Below are 26,198 nucleotides of genomic sequence, written 5' to 3'. Positions count from 1 at the left end.
TGTAACAAATGTAGCATATTTGCAGCGCTGGAGGCCAGGATTACTGAATTGGAGACTCGGCTTCGCACCCTTCATTCACCCATAGCTAGCCAGGCCCCTGTAGCTGGTGGAGCCGAAGATAGCGTAGGCCCCGCTAGCTGTTCCCCGGCAGACCCCAAGCAGCTGGGGAAAGAGGGCGGCTGGGTGACGGTGAGGAGGAAGCATAGTCCTAAACAGAAGCCCCAGGTACACCACCAACCCATTCATGTGTCTAACCATTTTTCCCCACTCGGCGACACACCCGCCGGGGGTCAAACTCTGGTAATTGGTGATTCTGTTTTCAGACGTGAAGCTAGAGACACCGGCAACCATAGTCAATTGTCTTCCAGGGGCCAGAGCAGGCGACATTGAAGGAAATTTAAAACTGCTGGCTAAGGGTAAACGTAAATTCAGTAAGATCATAATTCACGTCGGCAGTAATGACACCCGGTTACGCCAATCGGAGGTCACTAAAATCAATATTGAATCGGTGTGCAACTTTGCCAAAACAATGTGGGACTCTATAGTTTTCTCTGGTCCCCTCCCCAATCAGACCAGGAGTGACATGTTTAGCCGCACGTTCTCCTTAAATTGCTGGCTGTCTGAGTGGTGTCCCAGAAACGATGTGGGCTTCATAGATAATTGGCAAACCTTCTGGAGGAAACCTGGTCTTGTTAGGAGAGACGGCATCCATCCTACTTTGGATGGAGCAGCTCTCATTTCTAGAAATATGGACAAATTTATTAAACCTCCCAAAATATGACTATCCAGAGTTGGGACCAGGAAGCAGAGTTGCAGTCTTACACACCTCTCTGCAGCTTCTCTCCTCCTGCTACCCCCCCAAAAACCCATCTCCATAGAGACTGTGTCAGCTCCCAAACAGACAAAAAACAAACTAAAAACCAGCAACAAACAACTTAAACATAAACAATCACAAAGAAAGAACAATACAGTATCCACATCTGAACCAAAGAGTAAAACAGTGAAATGTGGATTATTAAATATTAGGTCTCTCTCCTCCAAGTCTCTGTTAGTACATGACTTAATAATTGATCAACAAATCGATTTACTCTGCCTTACAGAAACCTGGTTGCAGCAGGATGATTATGTTAGTTTAAATGAATCAACACCCCCGAGTCATTCTAACTACCAGAAATCTCGAAGCACAGGCCGAGGGGGCGGTGTGGCAGCAATTTTTCACACCAGCCTATTAATTAATGAAAGACCAAGACAGACTTTTAATTCATTTGAAAGCCTGATGCTTAACATTGTCCACCCTAGCTGTAAAACTCAGAAACCAGTCTTACTTGTTATCATCTATCGTCCACCTGGGCCTTACACAGAGTTTCTGTCTGATTTCTCAGACTTTATATCTAATTTAGTTCTGAGCTCAGATAAAATAATTATTGTGGGTGATTTTAACATCCATGTAGATGCTAAAAATGACAGCCTCAACATGGCATTTAATCTGTTATTAGACTCAATTGGTTTCTCTCAAAATGTAAAAGAACCCACCCACCACTTTAATCACACTCTAGATCTTGTTTTAACATATGGCATCGAACCTGAACATTTAACAGTGTTTCCTGAAAACCCTCTCCTGTCTGATCATTTCCTGATAACATTTACATTTACAATAATTGATTACACAGCAGTGGAGAGTAGACTTTATCAAAGTAGATGTCTTTCTGAAAGCGCTGTAACTAAGTTTAAGAATATAATCCACCCACTGTTATCATCTTCAGTGCCCTGTACTAACACAGAGCAGAGCAGCTATCTGAACGCTACCCCAACAGAGGTCGATTATCTTGTTAATAATTTCACCTCCTCACTACGTACGACTCTGGATACTGTAGCTCCTGTGAAAACTAAGGCCTCAAATCAGAAGTACCTGACTCCGTGGTATAATTCTCAAACACGTACCCTAAAGCAGATGACTCGTAAGCTGGAGAGGAAATGGCGTGTCACAAATCTAGAGGATCATTATTTAGCCTGGAGAAATAGTTTGCTGCTTTATAAGAAAGCCCTCCGCAAAGCCAGAACATCTTACTATTCATCACTGATTGAAGAAAATAAGAACAACCCCAGGTTTCTCTTCAGCTCTGTAGCCAGGCTGACAAAAAGTCAGAGCTCTTTTGAGCCAACCATCCCTTTAACGTTAACTAGTAATGACTTCATGAACTTCTTCACAAATAAAATTTTTATCATTAGAGAAAAAATTACCAATAATCATCCCACAGATGTAATATTATCTACAGCTACTCTTAGTACCATTGATGTTAAGTTAGACTCTTTTTCTCCAATTGATCTTTCTGAGTTAACTTCAATAATTACTTCCTCCAAACCATCAACGTGTCTTTTACACCCCATTCCTACAAAACTGCTCAAAGAAGTCCTGCCATTAATTCATTCTTCGATCTTAAATATGATCAACCTATCTCTAATGATCGGCTATGTACCACAGGCCTTCAAGCTGGCTGTAGTTAAACCTTTACTCAAAAAGCCATCTCTAGACCCAGCAGTCTTAGCTAATTATAGGCCAATCTCCAACCTTCCTTTCATATCAAAAATCCTTGAAAGAGTAGTTGTCAAACAGCTAACAGATCATCTGCAGAGGAATGGTTTATTTGTAGAGTTTCAGTCAGGTTTCAGAGCTCAGCACAGCACAGAAACAGCTTTAGTGAAGGTTACAAATGATCTTCTTATGGCCTCTGACAGTGGACTCATCTCTGTGCTTGTCCTGCTAGACCTTAGTGCAGCATTCGATACTGTTGATCATAATATCCTATTAGAGCGATTAGAACATGCTGTAGTATTACAGGTACTGCACTGCAGTGGTTTGTATCATATCTATCTAATAGACTCCAATTTGTGCATGTAAATGGAGAGTCCTCTTCACACACTGAGGTTAATTATGGAGTTCCACAGGGTTCAGTGCTAGGACCAATTCTGTTTACATTATACATGCTTCCCTTACGGTGTGTTCACACCGAACGCGATGGACGCGAATAAAACGCCCCAAACGCCCCTAATTTGACGCGTGTACATTCGCGTCTCAACGCGTGTCCAAGAAAAATCCATCGCGCGTCAAAATATGATATTTTGACGCGCGTGAACCGGAAATGTGGGAGGAATGTGGGAGGGAGTTGTGCCAGACCTGGTTTTGCAAGATGGCAGCTATCGAGCTAGCGCTTGAAGAGAGAGTCTCCCTTCTCTCTGTACTGTGGAGAGCAGAGCAGCAGCGTAAAAGACGTCCTCGCCGTACCTGGGTCCATCAGGTCCTCCAGAGGCATGAGCAGTTTGGTGAGTTTCACCACTTGCTCCAGGAGCTGCGCCTGGATGACGGCCGATTCCAGCGCTATCACCGTCGGCCAGTTTGAGGACCTGCTTTCCCTCGTCGGTCCCAGCATCGCCCGCCTAGACACCAACTACAGACGCTCAATCCCACCTGCAGAGCGCCTGTCCGTCTGCCTGAGGTTAGTAAAACTATTTAATACGGTAGTCCTTTATTGATATCTGTGCTAATATGCTAATCCATCCAGTTATACACTGCTAACATGGATGTGCTATGCTAACAGTGAATGCTGTCGGTGTTTACTGAAAGCAAACTGTGGTACAGAGACGACTCTTTATAATATTTCTAGTGATACTCAGAAGCTCTCATCAAGCCCCGATTTAATTCGATTTATGCTGTTATCAGTGTTTGCATGATAGCATGGCTGTGGTGTCACATCAATGTATGCGCTCGGTGTTTGCTGATATCAAACTGTAGCATTAGGACCACTGAGTTAACCTTTGTAGTGATACTCACTCCTTTTTATTTAGACCTGGTTTAATTCTGGGATAGTTGAATATTTGTATATAATCCCTGCAGCTGTCAGACTCTATAGCAGGGGTCACAGCCTTTATTAAAACAGAGTTAGATAAAACTGTGAACAGTTTGGTTCATCTCTAGTTACATGGTTCTATCTTGATAAGCTGTCTTATCACAGATTAATTTTTCAAAAATATTAATGATTTAAGCAAGGAAAGGGCTACATGTCAACATACAACTCTTTATTTCTATTAATGTCTTACTTCATTCCTACCTGATTGACATGTTTAGGAATTGTGAGTGATTGGCTCACTGTAGTTGTGAAAGTTGCTACCAATCAAATTATGATATGTTAAAGTTAAAACAAAACACAACTGTTTTAGATATGATCTAATATACATTTTGTAATTATCCTTATAATTACAAAAGGTTTTATGTAAGATTCATGTTTTGTGATTTAAATCTGACATCACAAAAGTATTTTGGAATTTGAATAATGTATTTTGTAACTGCAGTACACATAATACTGATTTTGAACAATTTTGTCCAGGTTCCTTGTCACCGGGGACTCCTTCAGGACCATCGCGTTCAGTTTCAGAGTCGGTGTGTCCACGGTGAGCCAGATCACCCCCCAGGCAGCGACGTCCATCTGGGACTGTCTAGTGGACGACTTCATGGCTGTGCCTTCACCTGGAGACTGGCGGTCCATCACAGAGGGATTCCAGGAGCGCTGGAACTTTCCTCTGTGCTGTGCAGCTCTGGATGGGAAGCACATCCAGACAAAGGCACCCCATATATCATATAGGAGACACACACATTGATATACACTAAATATTCATTTCATTTCTTTTTTGTGGTGCCCAAATTGATGCACCTGCTTGATTTTGTTTAAACAATTATTGCACACTTTCTGTAAATCCAGTAAACTTCTTTTCACTTCTCAAATATCACTGTGTGTGTCTCCTGTATGATATTTAACTGACATTTTTTATTGTAACAACCAACGATTTATACAGGAAAATAATGTCTATTAACAAGGTTGCCCAAACTTCTGCATCCCACTGTATCAGTATATTTTGTCATTAGTATAATATGAAATAAATTCTACATGTGTCAAGTCGTGTGTCAACATTTGCTGTGTAGTAGAACTGAGACATTAGTCATTATAAACATTTATTTGAAATAATATTAAAAGTCTCAAACAGAAAAACATTAAACATAAATATATAAAATATAAGAATTTACAGAGAGACAGGAATAAAAAGGACCAGCTGCTCTCCAGAGCAGGAACAAGGCTGAGGAGGAAATGCTCCATTGGAGACTGGTGTGGCCTCTTCAGGGACTCCAGGATGGCCAGCTCCACCGCCGATGGACCGTCCTGGGACCCGTCCCTCATCTGCCTCGGAGCCGTCCTCCTCTGTGGGCCTGTAAAACAGCACAAAACACAAAGAAATGAGAAGGCTGCTACTAGATTTTAATTTCAACATTGAAAAAAAAAAACAATAACAGGATATAATCAGATTGGTTGTAGATATTTAGTAAAGGTGATCACAAGGGAATCCCACCGACTAAAAAGGTATCAGTGCTTGCTGTACATATCTGTGGGTGCAGCAGCAGGAGCTCAGGGACTGGGGATGCTCTGCTGCAGAATCAGTTGGTTCTATCAATACAGTATTAAATGTTAACAGGTTCGATATAATAATCGTAGAGTAGACAGTGGTCCCTCATTTATTGCAGGGGTTCTCAGAATAACTAGCCCCTGGTCACAGTTCTCACAATTGATTCTCAAAGTGCAAACCTTTGTAGATTGCAAAACGTAAAAGTATTATTATGCCGCGGTTTGTCTTCATCTGCCTGCCACTTTCGTGCGCCTTTTTCCCTCACGGTGCAGGTGTCTATTTCCGAATGAGGCTCATAGTTATGGGTGTTTTTGTGCTGTTTTTTCTATTGGACGCGATGGTTATCAAAACCAAACGTGATAAATTTGGCAAGCACAGGAGATTTGTCAATCAGGCTGCAGAATGCAATGCTGTACTGTGCAATAAAAAATCAGCGAAAAAGCAAAGCAGTGACGGATGAACAGCGGGACCACTGTGTGCTGTTTATTAATAAACAATAAAATATATTCCTAAATGATAACATGCATAAAAGCAGAACGGTATTTGTACGTCAGTGGGAAAATAGCGGTGGCTTGCTAGCTTTTGTGCGGCTTCCCCGGGTCAGTGAAAACTTTCAAAAGAGAAATGAATGAACTTACCAGGTTGCCCGATCCCTTCACATATCTTCCTCCAAGCTCGGTCCTTTTTATTCCTGTCTCGGTACTGAAAGCAGCTGGTGTTGTACAGCTCCGAGTTGTTTGCTACCGCATTGATTAGCCTTCCCCTCCATTGAAGTATGAAAGGCTTTGGCTGGATCTGCCCCTTTGACCTAGGTAACAGCCACGTCACCAGGCTCCTGATTGGTTGTCGCGGCGCGATTTGACGCTGGAGTTCAGATTTTTCCAACTCGAGCGGTAGACGCGAAACGCGCGTATGCACAAAATGCAACACAAAAACTCATGCGCGTGGTTTTATTCGCGAGTCAAACGCGCCAGACGCGCTACACTGACGCGCGTTTCACGCGTTTTGGCGTTTTCGCGACGCAAATCTGCTTCCGAATTTTCGCGGGACCCGCAATCGCGCGTCATCGCGCCTTTCCATTGACTTTACATGTAAACCTGACGCTCTATTCGCGTCCATCGCGTTCGGTGTGAACACACCGTTAGGCAGTATCATTAGAAGACATAGCATACATTTTCACTGCTATGCTGATGACACCCAGCTCTATCTGTCCATGAAGCCAGATAACACACACCAATTAGTTAAACTGCAGGAATGTCTTAAAGACATAAAGACCTGGATGGCCGCTAACTTTCTGCTTCTTAATTCAGATAAAACTGAGGTTATTGTACTCGGCCCTGAAAATCTTAGAAATATGGTATCTAACCAGATTCTTACCCTGGATGGCATTACCTTGGCCTCCAGTAATGCTGTGAGGAAACTTGGAGTCATTTTTGACCAGGACATGTCCTTCAACGCACATATTAAACAAATATGTAAGACTGCTTTCTTCCATTTGCGCAACATCTCTAAAATTAGAAATATCCTGTCTCAGAGTGACGCTGAAAAACGAGTTCATGCATTTATTACTTCCAGGCTGGACGACTGTAATTCATTATTATCAGGATGTCCAAAAAACTCGCTGAAAAGCCTTCAACTAATCCAAAATGCTGCGGCAAGAGTCCTGACAGGGACTAGAAAGAGAGAGCATATTTCTCCTGTTTTGGCTTCCCTTCATTGGCTTCCTGTTAAATCCAGAATTGAATTCAAAATCCTGCTCCTCACATACAAGGTCTTAAATAATCAGGCCCCATCTTATCTTAATGACCTTGTAGTACCATATCACCCTAATAGAGCACTTCCGTCTCGCACTGCAGGCCTACTTGTTGTTCCTAGAGTATTTAAAAGTAGAATGGGAGGGAGAGCCTTCAGTTTTCAGGCCCCTCTTCTGTGGAACCAGCTTCCAGTTTGGATTCAGGAGACAGACACTATCTCTACTTTTAAGATTAGGCTTAAAACTTTCCTTTTTGCTAAAGCATATAGTTAGGGCTGGACCAGGTGATCCTGAATCCTCCCTTAGTTATGCTGCAATAGATGTAGGCTGCCGGGGGATTCCCATGATGCATTGAGTTTTTCCTTTCCAGTCACCTTTCTCACTCACTATGTATTAATAGACCTCTCTGCATTGAATCATATCTGTTATTAACCTCTGTCTCTCTTCCACAGCATGTCTTTATCCTGTCTTCCTTCTCTCACCCCAACCGGTCGCAGCAGATGGCCGCCCCTCCCTGAGCCTGGTTCTGCCGGAGGTTTCTTCCTGTTAAAAGGGAGTTTTTCCTTCCCACTGTCGCCAAAGTGCTTGCTCATAGGGGGTCATATGATTGTTGGGTTTTTCTCTGTATCTATGAAGCGCCTTGAGGCGACTTTTGTTGTGATTTGGCGCTATATAAATAAAATTGAATTGAATTGAATGTAGTGATCTGCTAGAGGGTGTGGGGGGCCACTGCCCCGTAGAAGAAAAGTCTTCTGGAAAAGAGTTGATGTTGTGTAAAATCATAATAAAAAGAAAACGGCAAGATTTATTTATCATATGTAACAGTACAGGTGTCACAGAGGTGCAGTGTTAGTGTCTGTAAGTTTCCTTCACATTACAAGGACTTAGCTGGTGATTCTAAACTGGCCAGATGGTCACAATTGTAAGCCAGAAGCAGCTTCTGACAGCTGGGATAAGCTCAAACTCTCTCTCTGCCTCAAGTCAGATAGAATGGATAAAGAGATCTTCAACCAAATATTTTTAAACATTTTGCTGGCTTTAAATTGAAAATGAGCAGATATTTCAGAGAGAGATGAGTTTGTGTGTTTGTCAGCTGTTTGTGTGGAGTTGTTCTTTATGTTCGCCTCAAATCAACCTGAGTGTCATTTCTCTTTAGTTCTGATCTCACTGCTGAGCTGCACAACAAACCAAGGTCAGTAACCTCCTTCTGTCACAGTTTAAACCTGATAAACTCTGACAAGTTTTACACATTTGGATTAAAACCTTCAGTAAAGATCAAAAATGTGATCATCAGTTTTTCATTGTAACCCTCACAGCTCGTCTGACTGTGAGTCCCAGCAGCTCTCAGTTCTTTGAATATGACTTTGTGTCTCTGAGCTGTGAGGAGGACGACAGCTCTGCTGGATGGACTCTGAGGAGAAACACAAGCAAACAACAGAGGACTCAGTGTGGAGATGTGTGGGGAGAAGGTGCTGGTTCTTCCTGTAACATCACTGTTTTCCCATTGGACAGTGGAGTTTACTGGTGTGAGTCCAGAGAGGGTCCCATCAGTAACATGGTTAAGCTGACAGTCACTGGTAAGCTGAGTGTGTGGAGTTAGTGTTGATGAAGCTGTGTGTAAATGGATGAAATGCTGTAGTTTGTCTCTGTGTTGAGGTGGATCAGTGATCCTGCAGAGTCCTGTCCTCCCTGTGATGGAGGGAGATGACGTCACTCTGCTCTGTAAAACAGAGACCACTCCCTCCAACCTCCCAGCTGCTTTCTATAAAGATGGCTCCCTCATCAGGAACATGACTACAGGTCACATGACCATCCAGCATGTTTCCAGGTCTGATGAAGGCCTCTACAAGTGTGACATCAGCGGTCATGGAGAGTCTCCATCCAGCTGGATCACTGTCACAGGTGACACACTCACCTGTCTGTGTTTCTGCAGCTTTCAACATTCACAATGTGACGACAACTTAATGACTGTGTTTGCTTTATTTTAGACAAACCATCCACACCACCTCCTGGTTCCCCTCTCATACCTGTGTTGTCATCTGTTGGATCAGTCTGTTTTCTGATCCTACTGGTGTTACTGGTTTTGTTGATTAGACAACATGTTCACATTAAACCTAAAGGTGAGAGTCAGATTTCATGAGTTTGAGTTGTTTAATAATCTAGTTATCTATTGTGATTACTCCTTGTTGTTACACATTATAAAACTAAAATACCCTTTTTTCAGTGCTTTTAATGAAAGATTATTTTATATTGTTTTTCTCTCTTATCTGACTTTTTATTTATTTAAACAGATCAAGCTGTGAAAGAAGAGATCACATACAGTGACATTAGAATAAAACATCATCAACACCAACAACAACCAATAAAACAAAACAAAGGTAATACTGAGTGCTTTGATCGGTGCTGGCAGTTGGGTGGTTGCAAGATTGTGTTTTGTTTGTTTGTTTGTCTTTGTTTTTCTGAAATTTGAATACTGTAGAGGAACATTGACATTTTCATATTGTATTTGTAAATATATAAGGACATCGTGGGCGACCGTGGTTCAGGGGGTTGGGAAGCGTATCTGTAACCGGAAGGTCGCCGGTTCGATCCCCGGGCTCTGTCCTGGTCGTTGTGTCCTTGGGCAAGACACTTTACCTACTGCCTACTGGTGTTGGCCAGAGGGGCCGATGGTGCGATATGGCAGCCTGGCTTCTGTCAGTCTGCCCCAGGGCAGCTGTGGCTACAACTGTAGCTGCCTCCACCAGTGTGTGAATGTGAGAGTGAATGAATAGTGGCATTGCAAAGCACTTTCGGTGCCTTGAAAAGCGCTATATAAATCCAATCCATTATCATAAGAAAGAAAGAACTGAAAAACCTCAAAAGCTAAGCATATTAGCCAATTATGTTGTTGTTGCATTGATCCATGGTGACACCTTTCAGACCTGTACTATCACTGTAAACATGTTTGTCATCTTATTTATTAAACTGGTATTAGGGTATTCATAACTAGCATGGTGTTTATTTAATCACAGATAGAAAGAGGCTTTGTGATGTCCATAGTAGAAAAGTGTAGAAAACTTCGATGAGAGGATGTTATCAACTAATACTGCCTGTCTTTGGTTAACCCTTGTGATGTCCTCCCGATTTGCATACAATGTGAGCCATCAGGGGTCAAAAGTGTCCCCACTTCATTTGACTGTTTTTTAAAGTATAAAGTATAAATTGTCAATCAATTCAGTGTTACACCTTAGTTTTACTTAAGACCAACACATTAACACAAAATTTACTCAACATTTTACATTTTAGGGCCACCAGACCTTCTTTACAAAAAATAAACCCTGTTTTTTTAGCGAAAACAAATTGAGAAAATTAAATATTTAATTGTTTAGATAATTTTGACTATCTGAATAACTAGAGAGTGCTGTATGTTGAACTTTAGTGAGAATTTTTTTTTTCAAGCGTTTATAAATTTTTAATGGCAGCAAATAATCACACTGGTGGTCCTCAGGGGTCAAAAATGTCCCCACTTCATTTGACTGTTTTTTAAAGTAAAAAGTATAAATTGTCAATCAATTCAGTGTTACACCTTAGTTTTACTTAAGACCAACACATTAAAACAAAATTTACTCAACATTTTACATTTTAGGGCCACCAGACCTTCTTTACAAAAAAATAAACCCTGTTTTTTAGCGAAAATAAAAAAAGAAAATTAAATATTTAATTGTTTAGATAATTTTGACTATCTGAATAACTAGAGAGTGCTGTATGTTGAACTTTAGTGAGAATTTTTTTTTTGAACCATTTAAATTTTTTTAATGGCAGCAAATAATCACACTGGTGGTCCTCAGGGGTCAAAAATGTCCCCACTTCATTTGACTGTTTTTTTAAAGTATAAAGTATAAATTGTCAATCAATTCAGTGTTACACCTTAGTTTTACTTAAGACCAACACATTAACACATAATTTACCCAACATTTTACATTTTAGGGCCACCAGACCTTGTTTACAAAAAATACACCCTGTTTTTTAGCGAAAATAAAACAAGAAAATTAAATATTTAATTAAATTAAATATTAAAAAAAATTTTTTTTTTTTTTTAAATTCTCACTAAAGTTCAACATACAGAGTGCTGTATGTTGAACTTTAGTGAGAATTCTTTTTTTGAACCATTTATAAATTTTAAATGGCAGCACATAATCACACCTGTGGTCCTCAGGGCTCAAAAATGACCCCGTTTGCTTTGAAGCAACAAGTATAAAATATCATCCATCTCTGTGTTTCAAGGTTTTATTCAACTTTATTCCAACTCATTGCCTGACAGTTTTCTATATTTTGGCATGGTAGGAGGGCATGAGTCTGAGTGAAGGCAAACTTTCATGAGGACAAAGGCGTGTCCATATTTGACCCAAGTGCAGGAGGAAGCTCAGGTTTATTCCTCTGCACTGGTCCCATCATGGACAGCATTCTTTCTGCAGTTGCAGGCCAAGGGGCATATACAGTAAACAAGCTGTTACAGGTGATTGTTTTCTTTTGGAAACCTGCAATGTTAGGGACAACTCGTGTCCTGACTGCAGGACAGACGGTTTGCCATCGCACACGAGCATGTTCCATGTACAGCTGGACCTGCATCACATGCTGCCCATGTTTTTGTCTCAAAGTTCCCTGGTTTACTTGGATGTTCTGTTGGAGGGGACAGAGTCCTCTGAAGGGGACTTGGTGCTCATACAGTCACATCAGTACCAGGATCTTACATCACAGCAGGAGGAACACCCACTTGTGTTTCAAGTCAAGTCAACACCAACACACATCATACACCTCAAATGGGAGCACGTTTGTGTCATGAACGACGATCATCTATTGTGTCTTTATCAAGAAATTATGTCCTTTTTGTGCTTCTATGATTAATCTTGTGTCAGCATGAAAACTTCTCTACCAGACTCAGGATGTCATAAACTGGCCGTAGCGACTCTACTGGATGCACGGCAGTAAGAATCAACACACCCACATATGCCTACAGCTGCATTCGGTCCATTTTTCTTCCTCTCTTGTTGTCCCTCCTTGTTCATCATTGAGTTGGCTGTAGAGCAGGTCATCTGCTAATTGGATGGTTGTTGGTTCAATCTCTGTGTGCTCTAGTCTGGAGTTCTTACCAAGGTGTCCTTGGGCAAGTTACTGAACCCCAACTTGGTCTCTGATGCATCCATTGGCATGTGAACGTTAAAAAGCAGAATACAAGCAGAATACACTGTGTATAATGCTTTCAGTACTCGAGTAGAAAAGCCACTGAAGGAGTATGGGACCTGGCACATGTGCTTGGACTGTGGTAGATCATCTTTCTCTGAGGCACATGAGAGAGTCGTGCATCGTCTGTCACTGGGAAGGTTAGAAGACCAGATCAGTGTTTCCTCACGTTACTGCAAATATTCCTCTGTCTCAGCTGATTCCTCTTTCCTGCTTGATTCTTTGTCTTCATCATAATTGAAATGGATGATGTGTAGTCCTCTGACACATCTTCTATTTCAGTTTCACATTCTGAAAATTCAAGAAACTTCAAGAAGCCCAGTCACTTTCTCTCCAAGCTCCTCAGACTACCATGTCCTGGATGCCTGAGAACCTACTTGAACATAGTTCAGATTCTTCATCACTTTTCTTCACTTCATAGCCTTCTTCCACTTCTGCAGGTGGCTGATGTGCTTTTTCAGAGAAAGGGTAGCATGTGCTCTAAATATTGACAATATTTTCTATATCTTCTAACCCTGGATCTTCCTGAACATTGATTCTCCCTCCTCATTATACTAGAGGACAATATGTGCTTTGTCCTACTGGTCATTGCTTTGCACAACATGGTAAAAAAAAGTATGCTCATCAAAGTATGCAAATCTCCAGTGCAATGGAGGCTTTTGAGGATACTTTCTGTGTATGTATTATTGTAGAGTCTACCTTACAATACGAAACACTTTGATGCGGCTGTTGTTGTGATTTGGCGCTGTATAAATAAAATTTCATTGAATATAGAGCACCTGCCTCCTCATTGTGCTGCCTGTTGTGGTTGTTATGACCAGTGCTTGACCCCACACATCAGTGATCCAAGATCAAAGATGTTTGAAAACAGTATGGTGTGAAAATACGGCTCTTTGCAACACTTTGTACTTTGGGGTCATTTTTGTCCACGAGGGCAAACAACGTTATAAAATTCAATAAAAACCACATAAATAAATCAAATTACTTGAAACTTATTCCAATCATTCATAGTATAGTAATGAATAACTTCTGTTATTTTCAGCCCATTTGATGAATAACAAATACATTTTTGATAGCAAAAGATTTCTTTAGAGGACAAAAATGACCCATGGACAACACAACAGACACAAATTGTAGATTGTGCAAAGTAATGTAATATAGTAAAAGTTTGAAATGTGACTCTATGCATACAGTTTGTCGAGTTAGAAATAACGTCACACTTCATCTTTAGACAGGAGCTTGATCAACTGATGTATCTGCTGAATGGTCAGATTTGCTTCTAGGTGGATTTTGATGAAACTTTACAGGGCAGATCATTTTTGATAATATAATAATATTTCAGGTTTTTGGAAGAAGATATTAATTTTATCCCATTAGCCACACAAATTTTTCATTATTTCCAACTTATTTACTTTATTTACTTTATAATTTAAACCAATGGAAGGTTTTAATCTTGATTTGTGTTTTAAACTTAAAGAGAGGGACTTTATTTCAAACAGTCACACAGCGGTGTGCAGGTTGACAGATGATCCTTTTACCCCTGTAATGGCACTGTGACACATTCAGCTACGTTTCACCATCTACGTTAATTAAGCTCATCTTTGGACAGTTTCAAACTTCTCTGTTGTATTGTGACAAATATGTAACTTCGTTAAATACATTATCAAGTTTATGAGGATAGTTCGTGTGCTTCTCTCATAGTTTAGTCTAAGGTAACTGGACAGCAATCTTTATGTTGCTTTTTAACTTTACCTAACAGTCGAAGCATCTTTTTCAAAGCTGGCTGCAGTCATACACACATTTCAACACTCGGACACACATTTCCTAAAAGGAAAACAAACCATCAACTCTCTGAATAATAGACACCCCACTCTAAATCCTGAGCCAGTAAATCAACAGTACTTTGGGATCCAAGGTGAGAGCTGGATAAATGCTGCGATGCATCAGGGATCCTTGCAGGAGAAAACAAGAAACAAGAACTATTAGTTGTACCCCACACCCTTCTTACAGGATGTTAAAAAAAACTGTGGGTTTTTTTCTTCTTGAGTAATTTCAGACTTCTAAATTTAACATAGAAGAACCAACATGTGTCATTCTGTTGAATTCAACTGAGAATCTAAAGCGTCTCATTAGCACACAGAAGGGTAGCTTTCTTTTACCATGCATGATTTGACACTAAGCTTATCAGAAAGGCAAGAGCAGTTTCAACTTATCTGTTGACATTACTCAACATCCTGAAATATTTATTGTGCTTTGTTGAAAAACTAAGAGATATTAAAGAGATTACAGTATATACAAAGTCTGATACTTCTATCCACCTGTGAAAAATGTACAGAATTTAAGACTTTACATTTAAGTTTGTATGTTAAAGTTTTTGCAATTGATGCTTTTTTATTTATTTTCTTTATCCAAAATCTAATAACTTGATTGTCTTTATCAAATGTGAGTCTTAGTCTTTAAAGTTTGCAGTTGTGTGTTGATTGTTGTTCTTCGCGTGCTGGACTGTGCGTTTGTGGTAGGTGGTTAACAGACACTAACAGTGCTGCAGTCGTCCAACATCCTGTTTCTCATCATCAAGAAAAAGTTTTAACACAGGCGTGAAGACAAAGAAGAAAGAACTAAACTAACTTCAGTGTTTGCTTGCATTTTAACTGACTTCACATTTATGTGACATCAATATTTGAAATTACATTTACTTTGGTTTTGTCCTTTATGTATGTGTGACTGTGCAGAAGGTGATCCAGCTGTAATCTACTCAGGAGTGAGAAATGACAACATCAAATATGAACAAATCGTCATCACAGACAAGAAAGAAAAATCAAAGGCGAGAGGTACATCAGCTCTTTGTCTCCATCCTTCACTTCTACAGCCAGACTGAGGCTGTGGTTTAGCAGGGTTAGGCTTCACCATGTTAGTCATGCTAGCATCTTCTAATTAGCATAAGGCTGATGAAAATACAATGGATGGATGGTTAACGTTTATTACAGTTTATCGGCTGCACACACAAAATCACACACATGTCACCCACATTCTGGAAAATGATATCAATAGGATAACTGCATTATGCACAAAATTATAATAAATTCAAACAAGATGATATTTTCATGCAAAATGATTTGTTCTCATAAGATCATCCATCCATCATTTCTTACTACTTATGTAGGTGCAACAGCTTAAACAGCTCTGCTCTGAAGCTCTTCTGGGGAAAAATCACTGCGTTCCCAACCAGCTGAAAGACATGTTCTGAGAAAACGGTCCAGTCAGACTAATGGGTGGCTGTATTTGGATTCAAAATGTACAACCCAGGAAATTGCTGAATTCTGTTTAACAAGTTTATTTACAAAACTTAAACAACAACCTCCTGAGACTGGGACCAAACAGGTTGGTGAGACTAATTCAGGGCATATTTTGAATAATGCAGTTGTGCTCAGTGTTTACTTGGTATTTCTCCAGAGAGTGGTGGAGGGTGGTGAGTTAAGCAGGTGAATCTCAGTCCTCTTTCCAATCTAAATTCCAAGGTGAATCACGCAGAAGGTGATAATTTTATTTTTTAAAATCAGACACTAGTACAATGAAAAAAATAAAAAACAAACAAACAAAGGACCTACTCCCAGAAGTTGTCTAGTAGCGTTTTGTGGGAGAAACGTTTCGTCACTCATCCAAGTGACTTCTTCAGTCTCAGCTGACTGCAGGTTTCAATCTTATAAACAGTACATTTGCATAATGACTGAAACCAGCCCACTGAAGGAACAATGGGCTGGGAGGTCAGTTCCTTAATCTTAATTAATCAATTAACCACTGATCAATGGCCATGAGTCCCATTCACAGAGAGTTGGGTAATGGCTGCAATCACAGCATTGTAAGATGGCGAAAGATGTACCCTTAGGCCCCCTCCTCGATTCAGAGATGGTCTTTCTCTTTTCACGTAAATGGCCTCTTTGACTCCGCGCTCAAACCAGCGTTCCTCCCTGTCCAGGATGTTACATCCTCATCATTGAAAGAGTGTCCACTGGCCTGTAGGTGTAAATAGACTGCAGAGTCCTGGCCTGATGAGGTGGCTCTTCTGTGTTGTGCCATCTACTTCACCAGAGGTTGTTTGGTTTCCCCGATGTATAAATCCTGGCAATCCTGCACTTAACAGCGTACACTATGTTACTCTGTTTGTGTCGGGGACCCGATCCTTGGAGTGGACCAGTTTTTGGCGCAGCGTGTTTTGGGGTTTAAAACCCACAGAGATGTGGTGTTTAGAAAAAATGCGTCTCAGTTCTTGACACATATGGGATTGTTAAGGAGTCAACAGATAACTGCTGCACCAGTTTTCCTTGCAGCCCGGTTCAGAGAGGGAGTGGCAGGAGTGGTGCATTGAATGTCTACACTAATTTCTGTTGGAATTAATAAAGGTTTGCAAAAAGTGTTTTTCTCTGTTTATGGCAGGACCGTGGGTAGGTTCACTTGAGGTTGCTACTAGGCTGCTTGTGGCCCGTTGGCTGCTGTAGATGTTGTGGTGCTGTCTTGGCTGACACACCTCTGCAACATAGCCCGGAGTTCTGGATTAGTGCCTCTGGATTGCCAGCCTAGAATGGTGGTTCCCCTTTTTAAGAGAGCAGTCCAGGGTAGGCTCCAATCACACATTCCTCAGCCTATCTTGGGAGGTCTACACCTGAGTACTGAAGAGGAGTCTTTTAGTTAAACCTTGGATTCAAGACGAACAGTGTGTTTTTTTCCCTGGTTGCTAAACACCGGACCAGCTCTTTGTCCCCTTGAGAATATCCCAGGGAGCTTCTGTTTAGAGTTTTGTCCCAGTGAGCAACACTTAATAAATGGCAGACTTGTGCTTGTGTTTCAGGAGGACATCTAAAAAGAGACTGACTGAAGAGACCAATCAGTCAGTTCCCAATTTCTATTTTTATTTTAAGTTCTGTGTGGAAACCACAGAAGTTACTTCCTCTTGCTGATTCCAGATAATGGTAGCCTGATTCTGATGACTCTAACCACTTGTCTTCTGCTTTGGGCAGTAACAGTGTTCATGTTGTGAGAACGAGTTTGCATGTTGCTCTGTGGTAAAATGTATCAGGCTGTCTGATAGAAGACAGCAGCTTTGTGGTCGTCTGTCTTCCTTTTTTACAAACATCCCCCCAAAGTTCTTTGTGGTTACTGTGTTTCACAGCAGAGCTGCTAAGAAGCTGTTAGAAAAAAACACAGTGAGAATCTGCTGCTCTTTATAAAATTGATCACTTAATCTCTTCAGAATCAAAATAAAAACTGTTTGCCATAGCTGCAGTGCAGTAAAAATGACATAACTGTAGTTTTAACTTCAGTGTTTTACTCTGCAGAGTGCAATCCAGCTACAATCTACTCAGAAGTGAGAGCAGGCGACGTCTGCCATGGACCGAAAACCACCAGATCAAAGAGGCCCAAAGGTACAGCTGCACTTTAACTTTGTACAGAGCCGAGCAAACCACGTGTTCACTGAAGCTCAGTAAGTCTAATCTCTGTCAGAAAGGAAACTGTAACTTTGTTTGAACTGTGTGTTTGTGTTCACACTTTAAACCAGAGCCAGACACCATCTACTCTTTACTGAAGTAGTCCACCAGTCCAGCCACTGACGTCCAGCTGCTGGCCTCTAACTGGTCCTCCCAGCACCTCAGACCAGAGGACATCCACAGATTTTCACTGAGATAATTCAAAAATAACATCCTATTTTTACTTGCTTTAAATGTTTTTTTTTTATTGCAAATGAGAATATAAATATGTTAATATGATTCATAACTCTATTATTAATATCTTTATTCATGTTTGTTGGTTCTTGCAGTGGGAAATTATTTTCAGCATTAATAAACTTCTCTTCTAGTGTGTTTTTAGTGTTTTTCTCACGTGGTCGTGGGCTTCAGAAATATGTGAAATGGAAAATGTGACTTGTTTGGTTGTGGCTAATCGATGCACACCTCCTTACATGCAGAGAAGCTGAACAACCACACGCTAAAAACTGCACAGTGGCTGAAAACTGCACAGAAACACTTCACCACGTGTTTTGCACGTTTGAGGCCGAAGAATTTATTTATTTAGTTTTATTTTTTATTTTACTGAGAACCAAGCAGCAGCAAGTTACATGGCAAAAGTATTCATGTTTAATTATGTTTGAAAATTTAATAAAAAAAAATATGCTAAAAATTTCTGGTAGCAGCTTCTCAGCAGAGAGACGTTTTTATATCTGATAAAGTAACTCAGACTAACTTCCTGAACCAGCACAGGGCCCTTCCTGTTTAACCTCTCACAGAAGCTTAAAATGACCACAAGTCACAATCAAAATCTTTTTCCATCTACTGGTTGATCTGCTTCATTAATGACATCAGTTTAAAGCCACGAGCGAGACAGGACTACTGCTTTAACTGTTTTCAAAGCGGAAGATAAGACAAAAAGTTTGTGTTCAAACTGCAGAACAAAGCAAAGACTGAGCAGGTTTGGTTTGTTTAAGGCAGCTAACAGTCAGAAGCCTGAAACAACAACAGGAAATGAAAGAGACGAGCACTACAAACACCTGAATAAGAAGACCGACTTTTAACCAGTGACTTTGACTGAACGTCAAACAGACGTTTGACTGAGAGTTACAGTCGTTAAGATGCGAGCTGTTTGTTACAGGAGACATTTCTCCTCACAAACAGCAGCAGCAAAAAAAAAGTAAAATTGAAAGGTTTAAAAGTAGAAATAAAGGATGTCAATATTTTAATTTTTAACAGGGATGTTGATGAGTGAATGAATTTAAATGAGAAAAAAGAAGAAATTTCACATTTTCTAAATTTAATTATTGCTAATCATGAAGTCTGGTTCTGCTGCTTCCTGTTAAAAGCTAGTTCTTCTTTCCCACAGTCACCAACCACTGCTCACAAAGCATTTCATGATTGGTGAGCTTTTCCCTTAATGTTTATGGACTTTAAAATTTAAGGAACCTGTGAACTTGTGTAGAGAAAAAAAAATACAGTTATTATTAATTCTTCTTCTTTTGGTAAAAACTGGAAAATGCAAGAAAATATTTCACAGATGATTTCTCAATAGTCACAGATGGTGTTAGCGCACAGCTCACTTCCTCTTTGTCATGTCCCTCACTGTGGGCTCACTTTTCAGCCTAAATTACAAAGGCTTCAATGACAGGGCTGTGCATTTAGTGAAACAATATGTAGTGCATAATTACAAGAATTACAAGAAGAGCAAAACAACACAATTTATTTTAACTCATATCTGACAGGAGTTGGAACAAGACACGTGATTGAAATGTGATTTAAACAAAATATATGTTTTAATATTTTGTGAGTGCATTCGTTTCAGAGTTATATGTGCTGCAGTTGTGGAGTTGAACAGTTCTTTACAACATTCTTGTGTTTAACAGATTTCAGGCTCGGTCCACTAAAACAACACGGCAGTAAACTTGGATCCTTAGAGGTTTTTCTGTTTGTGCAGGTTTGGATGCACACTTGCTCACCACCTCTCTTCTCTCTTTGTCATGGTCACTGACCCAGTGTTTTTGGTTTTTGCACTTTTACTTTTGATTTGATTGTGAATTACGACAGTGTTTATTCTGTGGTCCCTCTGTTCTGTGTCGTCCCTGCCTGTGTATAGTCTAGTGTAGTCAGGTCTCTGTGTAAAGCCGCATCTCTGAGTCTGTCTTCTGTGTTTTGAGCTTCCTGTTTTGTTGTGATGTCCCGTCGTGTCTGGTTACTCCCAGCTGTGCTCTCCCTCTGTGTATTTAAGCCTTGTGTCTGCCTTTGTTGCTGGTTTGTCTGCATTATTGCCCTCCGTCATCCTGTGTGGTTGCTCTGCATCTGGTTTCAGGTTAGCTTTATTCTTAGTTTTCCCAATTTAGGTTTTGTCAGTCTCGCACCCTCGCCTTTTGTTGTATGTCATCCTCCTCAATAAAGCTCACTCTCATCAGAAGCCGTGCTTGCATTTTGGGTCCAGGGATAGCTCAGTAGGTAAAGTGGTCGCCCCATGATCGGAAGGTCGGCGGTTCGAATCCACTTAACGGCTACCCTGAGGTACCCCTGAGCAAGGTACCGTCCCTACACACTGCTCCCCGGGCGCCTGCTTAGTGGGCTGCCCACTGCTTCACTGAGTGAATGGGTCAAATGCAGAGAAAAACAAGTAATTTCCCCATGGGGATCAATAAAGTATCCATTATTATTATTATTATTATTAAATAACTTACACCATGCTGTGACACTCTTATTCACTCTTACAGACTGACTGCAGCATTATTTACTTACAAAACTTATTCTCCGAGCAATAAACTCCGGCAAAGCTTGTGTTGTGAAATCACTGGATGGTTGAGCATGCATCAAGACAAGACGCAGTAAAAAACAAAAAAACAGAACTCATGAAGTTAAAATGGGTGATAAGAAACAGTAACTTTCCTGTCTCTGTCTAACCTCAGAAAGATTATCACCAGCGAAGCTCCAGCACAGTGTCACCGCATCGATTACACACTAACTTTAAACGTAACTCTTTAACGCCAAAAATCCCTCCCTCCTCAAAAGAAATGAAACTTCAGACAAATTGAAATAAACAAACAAATTAATAAATATGAATTTAAAAACGAGCTTTAATTTGTATCATATTTTGTAACATCCGGCTTTATCATTTTATTTTGTTATTTCAGAGGCAGAAAATCGCATTGACGATGTAGAAGTGTCAAAAAGTCATGAATCAGATGCGACTCTTTGCTCTCTGTTCGTAACTCACCAACACTTGAACCACTTTCTGAACCAGCGAGCGACATGACCAGTGACGTCACTAACCCTTAAATCGAGCTTCTCTACAGCCTTCCTGGACACGCGCTCGGCGGAGTACGCCCCGCCCCCTCGGGTGGTTAAGGTTGTAGAAACGTCACATTATCATTAAAGCATTATTAAGCACGCGATCCAAACGCGAGTGATTTCTGCGAATGAGTCCACTTCCTGTGGTGTGAAACTCTTCTTTCATACTAGAATGAACAGCCTCGCCTCTGTCAGTGCGCCCCAGCTGGCTGTGGCTACAATGTAGCTGCCATCACCAGTGTGTGAATGTGTGTGTGAATGTGTGGATGACTGGATGTGTAAAGCGCTATACAAATACAGGCCATTTACCATTTAGAAGACGCTAGCATGTATGCTAAACACAACCATCCTTTTTCAGATCATGATGACGTATTTGTTCTGGCGTGGAAGGGATTTGTAGTTTTTAAACGGTTCCACCAACTAAAGGAATGGAGTCAAACAGAGACTGTGATCGTGAACTCTGTGTTTTAAAGGAGCAGCTCGGCCGTGGCTGTGGGTGCAGCAGGAAAATTAACAGCCTTTACAAGCCAGAGCCCACAGACGGGAAACAAAGAGACACAGACTCATACTTTCAAATGAAGACAGTCATTTCTCTAAATGAAGATTTTGGGCTGTTTTAAAACAATCAAAGTAGTTTTAATGTTCACCGTGTTTCGGCCTGCATTCGTTTTATTAGTATTTCAGACTTCAGGATGATCATGAGTGGATTTTACTTCAGTCACAGAGTCTGAATAAATGAGCAGATATCCTGGATCATCTCTGCAGCAGGAACAGGAAGCAGGAGAGATGATTTCATTTCTGTGTGTAGCTCATTTATTTAAATCTGCAGCCTTCTGTTGTTCATTATGTTCATCCATTAGTAAATAAAACGGCATTTCTAAAATAAAATGTTTTAAAACTGTTTTATTATTTTGTCTGGTCTTTTTGTTCAGCAGCATTCATGTTTTAGCACAAATACTGTAAAATGGCAGAAATGCTGTATTAAGCACGAATCATATGAAAAGCACAAATACTATATTCAGTAGAAATATGTTTTAGCAAAAGTACTATATGTGGTGTCAGCAGGTTGAGCAGGTCTTCTTTGTGTGTTCTGTGTATCGAGCAGAGCAGAATGAAGGATGATGGCATTGTATTCATTTTCTACATCACCGAATAAACAAACAAACATTCCTGTTACAAAGAGTTTGTGTTTCATTATGTGTTTTTTAAAGTTCGGCTCAGAGAATCGAAACGACACTGAAAACATGCTGTGAATAAAATAGTCAATGAAAACGCTTAAAGACCATTTTAAACCGGATCACTGAACAGAAGCTGCTCCTGATAGTTTCAGCTTTCATTTCTAAGTTGTCTCTAAGAATCGATTCATTACTGATGCTCAGCAGAGAAACAAAAAGTTAAGCAGCTCGGCAGTGACATCACTGGAATGTGGCGTTAAACACCTCGAAACAATAAGTTGGCGTGACTCCATCAGTTTTCCTCTGTTTATACCTGCACTGTAAAGGATCCACATGTTACTTCCTGGTATATTTTGGACGTACCGAGTTTAACTACAATGACTCTGTTAACATCAGCTGGTCTCTGCTTAACTCTGCTGTTTGTCTGTGTGGTGGATTTGGCCTCTTCAGGTGAGCTCTCCTTCAGGTACTACTTTCTGTTTGAACTTCATGAACGTTGCTCTCGTTTACTGTAAAACTGTCAAATGCCTTCAAGTCAGTCTATCATTATGTCCTTGAAGTGAACAAAAAGGGTTAAACTGAAAGATACTGTTTTATTCTCAGAAGGATAGATTTAAAAAAAAACATCAGCTTTTCTGCAGGTCATGTAAGAGTCTCAGGACTCTTGTGCTACGAGGCAGGGGTGCAGTCTGGTAAACAAAAAGCCCCTCTCCCCTCTTTTTACCCGGACCGCCATGAGTGATGTCACGAGGTAAAGGAAATGTGTGGAGGAGACTTTATAAAGAGTAGCTCAGAGAATCTGACAGATTAATAATGTGAGTGTGAACACAGCATTCACACTCAGGTGTGACCACAACAACCGATGTGTGAAAAAAACAAAACAAATCAGTTTACAAACTCTAACCAGCTGACTTGCTGACTGCAGGTGTGAAAACGCCATTAGACTCCACCCACCATGTCCCACCTTATCCTGATGAAGCTTCAGAGAAACTGGGACCTGAGGTTTGTTCATGCAGCTCAGATAGAGCAGCAGAAACAGTATAAAGGTCGTGATTTTAAAGAGAAAGAAACATACAGCTAGGAAATGACCTCATCTTAGAAACTGCAGCACGGCAACAAACAGGAGAACCATGATGTTCAGTCATCTTCATATATTCTGATCTTCATTTAGAGAGAATCTGTGTGCAGAAACAACCATGACAGCAGCAGCAAGTCAACTTTATTTATGAAGGACGTTAAGCTCTGAACATATAAATACGTAGTCAGGCTCTCAGACTGAGTGAGTGCATCTCACTATTCAAAGACACTTTTATTTATTTATTTATTGTTAATTTTTATTTTTAAGTTTTTGAAAACAACAGTGCAGCAAAAACAAACAGACGGAGAGAAAAAAACACACACATGGGAAGAGTTACAAAAAGGAAGGAGAAAGGAATAAATGTGAGTATATCAGGGGTCCAAAAAGGACCCTAAATGTACCCCAGATTTAGACAATTGCACTATACAGTTTTCAGCAACGCTGGGATGTCCGACTCCTCCAAAGATCCCTGTTTTCCACTTTGCTGATCATTCATTGCTGATTATTTATTATTCTAACAATTTTTATTATTGTTATTATTATCAGAAACACAAAGACCTTAGATCCAACTGAAAACCTTTAGATCCTCCTGTTCTCTGTTCACACTGATCTCACCTGGCAAAACTATTTTCTGGTGATTTGATTGTAAGTGGGAAGTACCTGCGCAGCATAGGTTACCATGGTAATGTACACAGGTAAGAAGTAAACCACCTTCATAGTAAATAAAGTTCAGAGTTAACCTGCAAGTTATCTGAATAAGTCAAAATGTTGCCTCACAGCACAGAGCTGTGACAAGAACTAGAACAAATCCAATTTTTCTCATTTTCTCCGAAATGTGCCAACTTGGCAGTGACGTCACTGAAAGTAGATCGATGAATGAGCATGCATCGATATGCTTTTTATTTTGACTTCATGAACAAGCACCTGAAACTCTGCTCTCGTTTACTGGAAAACTGTTAAATCCCCCCGAGACTCAGTCTGTGCATGATGTCCTCGTAGGGAACAAAAACGGTTAATATACAAAATAAATAAATGAATAAAAATACGCAGCTCGTGTGCGCAGTTTGGCTGGAGTGGCGCATTACAGGTCCTGGAAGGGAGGTTGTTTTTTTTTTTGAGGTGAGACAGGAGCTGGGTGTTGTGCCAAAAACGGATCTATAATCTATCCGTGTGTTTTTTTATGTGTAATATCTTTACATATGTTTACAGACTTCAGTGAACAGCGTTTGCAGGGTTATATATTTATATAAATATAAATATATATCCTATCCTATCCTCGAGGCCAGATTACTCTTGAAAAGACATTTTTAATGTCAATTAGATTTTTTTTAACTGGATAAAGAAAGGATATGTGAAAGTCACTGCCAAAAACTGATTGCGGCTGCTACCGTGTAACAGGAATGTTGTTTTTGGCTCAAGTTGACTTGATGTCATTCAGGAGGGAAATATTTGATCTGTTTCACATATTTGAAACCAACAAGGCATTTATAGCAGTTTGAATATAAGTAATCAGCTTTTGGCACAACACCTGTTCATAGTGGGAGAGGGCCGAGGAGAGGGAGAAGAGGAAGAGAGGATGGATGTATGGTAGGAACTCAGAGCATGGCCCGATGGTTTTGTTTGTTGAGAGACATGAAAAGAAGTTTGGAGGTGTAACATTAGCTAAAGTATTTAGAGACGGATGTTTGTATATAGCTGTTAAGACAGAAGAGCAGGAAAATAAAGTGTTAAATACTGACAGAAGACTGTGAGAGAGAAAAATATTGGGGGAGTTTAAAGTAATGTGGGACGTAATCACAGTAGAGGAAGATTTAGAAAAACAATTAGCCAAAGTAGGGCTCAGCAAGATTAAGAGACTGAGAACAGCCAATGAGGAAAGAGTTGACAGAGTGTCTGTAATGCTATATATTGCAATAACCGGTTCTTCCAGGCAGAGTTAGGGTGCCTGAGTTTTCTTGGCGTTCACTTGGATTTTTCTCTCTATGCAAACAAAACAAACCGTGGGGTTACAAACTCATCAGTTCAGTTACTGACTGTAGACTCCGCCCACCACTTTTATATGCTTTATTTTATGTGACGTTCAACAGTGAACTTTAAATTTTCTTTCTCATCCCCCTCCTCTCTGCTCCTCGTCTCTCTGTGTGTCTGACCACTGCTCTCACTATCTTTGGAATATCTGCAGGAGATTCAGCTCCCACATACCAACAGGACATCAATAATTAATAAATGCTATCGCATCTTAGTCTTGCTCTGTATTTCTTCCCTACAGTATCTGTATGGCTGCTGTAAACCAGAGATCCATAACTCTAATTTCAAAGGACACAAGGACATAAAACCTCTTAGATGAGTCAAACCTGATAAACTGCATCAGAGTTTTGGTGACTATAACAGATGCATGATGGAGCGACCACATAGCTCACTTATAACACTTTTATTTTCGGTTCTCGGAACAACAACCACCTCAGGACCCACTTCACTCTGCTTTTAAGTCGCTGAGGCGTGATGAGCTGATGCCACTCAGGTGTGCCGGCCTCCCTCGCGCCACAGTGACTTTGTCCCAAAATAAAGTCCAAGAAGTGTCAGCAGAGCTCACTGGTCTCAGATCCTCTCTCTGATTGGCTGCTGTAGAAGGGAACAATTGTACTTTGACCTTTAACCTCTCTGCTCTGTGTGGTTATCAGAGCAGACAACCATCACAGCTGAGTCTGGAC

The 26,198-nt window shown here is 40.4% G+C and overlaps 1 protein-coding gene across 1 annotated transcript in view; it reads left to right on the top strand.

Moving 5' to 3' along the window:
- LOC146635120 (uncharacterized) overlaps window positions 1–18,013 on the top strand; it is an 82,753-nt gene extending 64,740 nt beyond the window's left edge. Inside the window, exons 7-11 of the mRNA XM_085345614.1 lie at window positions 9,211–9,324; window positions 9,496–9,582; window positions 15,160–15,258; window positions 17,761–17,847; window positions 17,982–18,013. Of these exons, the coding sequence (XP_085201740.1) occupies window positions 9,211–9,324; window positions 9,496–9,582; window positions 15,160–15,258; window positions 17,761–17,847; window positions 17,982–18,013 (419 nt within the window). The remainder of the gene's footprint in view (window positions 1–9,210; window positions 9,325–9,495; window positions 9,583–15,159; window positions 15,259–17,760; window positions 17,848–17,981) is intronic.
- Window positions 18,014–26,198: the final 8,185 nt, after the last annotated feature.

This window comes from Diplotaxodon limnothrissa, linkage group LG3, assembly GCF_057381915.1.
Source record: "Diplotaxodon limnothrissa isolate DT_005_m linkage group LG3, D_limnothrissa_male_GT1.1, whole genome shotgun sequence".
Taxonomy (NCBI): Eukaryota; Metazoa; Chordata; class Actinopteri; order Cichliformes; family Cichlidae; genus Diplotaxodon; species Diplotaxodon limnothrissa.
The sequence above is the reverse complement of the archived record's forward strand: the minus strand, read 5'-3'. Positions and strand labels throughout refer to the sequence as shown.